The sequence below is a fragment of the Apium graveolens genome, unplaced genomic scaffold, assembly GCF_009905375.1.
Source record: "Apium graveolens cultivar Ventura unplaced genomic scaffold, ASM990537v1 ctg7243, whole genome shotgun sequence".
Taxonomy (NCBI): domain Eukaryota; kingdom Viridiplantae; phylum Streptophyta; class Magnoliopsida; order Apiales; family Apiaceae; genus Apium; species Apium graveolens.
In genome coordinates, this window is record NW_027420164.1 from 48,661 (window position 1) to 54,180 (window position 5,520).

The 5,520-nt window shown below is 39.2% G+C and overlaps 1 protein-coding gene across 1 annotated transcript; it reads left to right on the plus strand.

The window, feature by feature from the left end:
* Positions 1–2,024: 2,024 nt before the first annotated feature.
* LOC141703961 (uncharacterized) lies at positions 2,025–5,163 on the plus strand. The gene is made up of 5 exons (XM_074507335.1): positions 2,025–2,691; positions 3,369–3,920; positions 4,045–4,154; positions 4,423–4,499; positions 4,656–5,163. The coding sequence occupies exons 1-5, from the start codon at positions 2,025–2,027 to the stop codon at positions 5,161–5,163; spliced, it is 1,914 nt and encodes a 637-aa protein (XP_074363436.1).
* The last annotated feature ends 357 nt before the right edge of the window (positions 5,164–5,520 follow it).

A 5,520-nucleotide genomic window follows, 5' to 3' on the forward strand; every position in this document is an offset into this window, starting at 1 on the left:
AAATATATTATATTACAAAAACATAGCAAAAATAATTTTAACCGTGTGATTTGACAGGATTTTGCTCTCTTGGTATATGAAAAACAATGAGATTAAGAAGGTATTACGTTGAGGGAAATAAATAACGTGCCTCTGTTGTTATTGCTGAATAATTACGAATCTTGTTTTTTAAATTTCTTGCCAAGTTATTTTGTCTTATGGATTATTTTCTTACGAAAATATATAAAGTAACCTCTGTTTATCTTTGTAGTTTTTGCATATGTGTATTAATTTAATAATAATAGCAATAATAATAATAATAATAATAACAATTTTAATTTGTTTGCATAATTATATTAATATTAATATTTTATTGCTATAGGTGTGTGCAAGAATCATTTAGTAGTTGTTAGGGTTATAATTCAATATATTGTAGTGACAAACTCCTTACTAGTTACTAGGTTATCATGTATATTTTTATAGACATTTAATACGAACAACCAAAAAACCCTCGTATATATTTGCTAATTATCTTATAAATAAACCCTCTCAGCTCTTATTGTATATAGTTATTATATTGTTAATTGTTTTTATGTTGGAGAATGGTTTCTTGGTTTTAATTTTGTTGGTAATTTATGTTCCTCGGTATGGAATGATGTATAAGCTAAAACTCTTATATAGAATTTTTTCGGTAGAAATATCAGTAACTGTAAAAGTCTAACTCAAAATATAAGGTTTAGCTTGTTCTTTCAAGCTTGATTGTTAGATAATTTTTTTTTAATCTAAACATTATTTAGAAATAATTAGAGTTGTTATGTAGCTATAATATAGTTGATTTGATTTAGTCAGGATAGTTATTAGAGGTGGTAGAGAAAAATAAGGAAGTGCATTCAAGATAGAAGTTTGTTCCTATTTTGTAGCAGTAGTTGATAGGATTTCTATAATTATGCTTTGTAACTGTTATTGAAGAACTTAACGTGAGAAAACATTGTTCCAAGCAACAAAAATAGTGTGTGTGTGTTGACATTAGTGCTACATCTGGTATCAGAGCTTCAACGATCAGCTAGAAGACGTGCTCAACAATTCGCCATGGAAATAAAAAAACCTAAGGAGACTTCGTTTGGTGTGAGTTATCCAATGCTTACAAAGACTAATTATGCTGCGTGGTCTCTCAAAATGAGAGTATTCATGCAAGCATACAGGGTGTGAGAGGCGATCGAACCAAAGGGAGAGAAGGCTGTGATCGATGATAAAATGGACAAGAAGGCTTTGGATGTCATGTACCAAGGCATTCTAGAGGAGATTTTACTCGCTTTGGTTGAGAAGAAAACGTCGAATGATGCTTGGAACGCCATCAAAATAATGAGCTTGGGAGCTGACATAGTAAAGGCAGCAAAGTCTCAAACACTGAAGGGTGAATTCGAAGCCCTGAGCATGAAGGAAAGTGAGTCGCTAGATGATTTCTATTTGAAATTACACTGTCTGGTAACAAACATAAGGGCACTAGGTGAGACGATGGAAGAAAGTTATGTGGTTAAGAAGCTTCTAAGAGCTGTTCCTTCGCGATTTCTCCATATTGCATAAGCGATCGAGCTATTTGGAAAATTAGAAGAGATGTCAGTAGAAGAGGTGGTGGGCTCGTTAAAAGCCCATGAGGAACGTGTTCGAGGCCAAACAGACACAGGGGCAGGCCAAGGATAACTTCTGTTGACTGAAGAGGAATGGAAGCAAACAGAAAACCAAGAGGATAAATTACTGTTGACTCCTGAAGAATGGATGAAACGAAACAACAAAGGAGGGAACGAGTACAAGGGCAATGAACCAGCTCATGGGATACGTGACAGGAGCAAAGTACGTTACTTCAATTGCCAGGGACTTGGGCATTTCGCTGCAGAGTGCAGGAAACCTCGTCGTGACAGAGAGATGGGTAAGGAGGTAAACCTGTCACAAATACAAGGAGATGAGCCGGCCTTGTTGGTGGCCGAAATCGAGAATGAGGATAAAGTTAGCATATTGGTAAAGGAAGGAAATGTGTTCCCAAAGCTATGAGTAAAGGGCGAGTCATAAAGACGATCACAAGTGTGGTACCTCGACAATGGGCCAGCAACCACATGACTGGCGAAGAAGGGAAATTCAAAACTTTGGACAAAAGCGTGATAGGACAGGTTAAATTTGGTGATGGGTTTGTGGTGTACATAAGAGGGAAGGGAGATATCTTATTCAAGTGTAAGAATGGGGAAGACAGAGTGTTCACAGACGTCTTCTTCATACCCGACCTTTGCAACAACATAATAAGCTTGGGACAATTGTCCGAGGGTGGAAATAAAATTGTGATGGACGGAGAGTACATGTGGGTCTATGCACAAAGTGGGAGAACATTAATGAAGGTGAAAAAGTCTGAGAATCGCTTGTATAAAATTAGCCTTGAAGACAATGGCCCTATGTGTTTGATGGTAAAAACAGAGCAGGAGACATGGTTGTGGCATAATCGCCTTGGCCACGTGAACATTCAGGCCCTTGAATTAATGTCAAGGGAGAAGATGGCTAGAGGGATTCCAAAGCTCGTTCAACCAACTAGGAGATGTGAGGGATGTCTGATGTCAAAGCAACCCAGGAGCCCATTCCCATCTAGTACAACGTTTAAAGTCGAAAAGAAGCTAGAGCCGGTGTATGCACACCTGTGCGGACCCATCACGCCCACTACACCAGGAGGTAACCGTTATTTTCTATTATTTGTAGATGACTTTAGTAGAAGGATGTTGGTGTATTTAGTTGAAGGAGAAGAGTAGTGCATTTGATGCGTTTAAGAAATTCAAGTCGTTGGTTGAAAATAGAAGTGAGTTGAAAATCAAAATGTTAAGAACGGATCGAGGAGGAGAGTTTTGCTCAAAAGAGTTTAACTCGTTTTATGAGGACTCAGGGATTGAACGCCAATATACCGCCCCATACACCCCGCAGCAAAACGAGGTGGTTGAAAGGAGGAATAGAACAGTAGCAGCCATGGTCAGAAGTTTCATCAAGGAATCATAACTACCAGCCGTGGATGTGGGGTGAGGCTGTAAGGCACTCAATTTATGTACTAAACAGACTTCCAACTCGAGTGCTGGAGGGAAAAATGCCATATGAGGCATGGAGTGGAAGGATGCCAGATTTAAGTCATTTAAGTGTGTTTGGTTGCTGCGTGTACATGAAAATACCAACTGTGAACGTCAAGAAATTAGACGATCGAAGTCGAAGGATGATTTACCTTGGAAGAGAGCCAGGGACTAAGGGAAATAGGCTTTATGACCCCATGACAGGATCAATGCATAAAAGCAGGGATGTAGTATTCTTTGAGGACGAGTTTTAGTCATGGGAAAAAGCTGAAACCACTGAAATTTTAATTTCAGGACAAGTATTGGAGGTTGAAGAAACACCAGTGGTTGAACATCGCGACACAACAGAACAGGAGGAGAGGACACCTGTTCAAATACCTCGTGACACAACAGAGGGTGAGTTCACAAAAAACACAGATATATCGAGTGCTGAGAGCAGCGAACCACGACTATACAGGCCATTACATGAAATATACAACGAAACTGAGATGATAGAAATGATTGACGAGGTCATGTTACTAAAGGTAGAAGAGCCCACACATTACAGTGAAGCAGTGAGTGAGCAGGAGTGGGTGGAGGCCATGAAAACCGAAGTTGAAATGATTGAAAAGAATAATACCTGGGAGCTTACCGATTTACCAGCTGGGCATAAACCTGTGGGGCTAAAATGGGTCTATAAACTAAAGAAAGACACAGAAGGAAATGTAGTAAAGCATAAAGCCAGACTTGTGGCCAAGGGATATGTGCAGAGAAAAGGAATAGATTATAACGAAAGTGTTCGCTCCTGTAGCAAGGTTGGACACCATAAGGCTGTTACTAGCTCTGGCAGCAAAAGAAGGATGGCAGGTGCACCACCTTGACGTAAAGTATGCATTTTTAAACTGGATAATTACTTGATGAAGTGTACGTTACTCAGCCGGAAGGGTTTGTTAAAAAAGGACAGGAATATAAAGTGTATCGACTGTTGAAGGCGTTGTACGGGCTACGACAGGCCCCAAGGGCATGAAATGCAAGGCTGGACAAGTGCTTAACAAAATTGGGGTTTGTAAAGTGCCAACACGAACAGGCTGTGTACACGAGGTATAAAAAGGAGAGTTTACTAATAGTAGGCGTGTATGTGGATGATCTGATAATAACAGGTGCTAACTTAACAGAGGTTGATGAGTTCAAGAGGGAAATGAATCAACAGTTTGAAATGAGTGACTTGGGTTTATTATCGTATTACTTGGGAATTGAAGTCAGTCAGAGTTGCTCAGGTATTACGTTGAAGCGGGCTGCATATGCAAAATGAATCCTTCAGAAAGCTGGGATGGTGAGTTATAATTTGACAAGATGTCCCATGGATCAGAAACTTCAGTTGGACAAGGATGAAGGCAGAGAACTGGTGAATGCTACTGAATATCGATACATTGTTGGGTGTTTAAGGTATTTAACCCATTCTCTTCCTGATATAACTTATGTTGTGGGTGTCGTTAGCAGATTTATGGAGCAACCAACAGTCAAACATAAATAAGCGGTGAAGCAAATACTGAGGTATATAAAAGGAACGATAAGCTATGGCCTGAGATATACACGTAATAGCTACAGAAATGCACTATCTGGTTATATAGACACTGACATGGCTGGGGATGTGGTTGACAGGAGAAGCACGGGAGGAATGTGCTTCTATCTAAATGGGAATTTGATATCATGGACATCACAAAAACAAAGGGTGATTGCATTATCGTCGTGTGAAGCTGAATACATGGCGGCTACGCTGGTAGCATGTCAGAGCATTTGGTTACGAGGTCTGTTAAGGAAGGTATTGAGACAACAGGTTGGGTCAGTCATATTATACATTGATAATAAGTCTGCAATAGAGCTGATGAAAAATCCTGTTCTGCATGGGAGGAGTAAGCATATAGACGTGAGGTTTCATTTTATCTGGGAGTGCATCGAGCATGGGGAGCTAGTTGTTCAGTATGTTGGCACACAGAAGCAAAAGGCAGACATTCTAACGAAGGCACTCGGACGTGTCAAGTTCGAGATCATGCAAGAGCAGATTGGACTCTGTGACATTACAGCAGAAGAAAGTAAGGTGAAGACGTAGTCATGTGAATGTTTAGATTAGGGGGGAATGTGTTAGATAATTGTTTTTAATCTAAACAATATTTAGAAATAATTATAGCTGTTATGTAGCTATAATATAGTTGATTTGATTTAGTCAGGATAGTTATTAGAGGTGGTAGAGAAAAATAAGGAAGTGCATTCAAGATAAGAGTTTGTTCCTATTTTGTAGCAGTAGTTGATATAATTTCTATAATTATGCTTTTTAACTGTTATTGAAGAACTTAACGTGAGAAAACATTCTTCCAAGCAACAAAAACAAAGTGTGTGTGTGTGTTGACATTAGTGCTACATCTGGTATCAGAGCTTCAGCGATCAGCTAGAAGATGTGCTCAGCAAT

Coding starts and splice junctions, on each gene's coding strand:
- LOC141703961 (XM_074507335.1), top strand. CDS start 2,025: ATGAGTAAAGGGCGAGTCATAAAGACGATCACAAGTGTGGTACCTCGA. Junction 2,692..3,368: donor CACGCCCACTACACCAGGAG/GTAACCGTTATT, acceptor TTTTAATTTCAG/GACAAGTATTGGAGGTTGAA. Junction 4,155..4,422: donor GAACAGGCTGTGTACACGAG/GTATAAAAAGGA, acceptor CCCATGGATCAG/AAACTTCAGTTGGACAAGGA.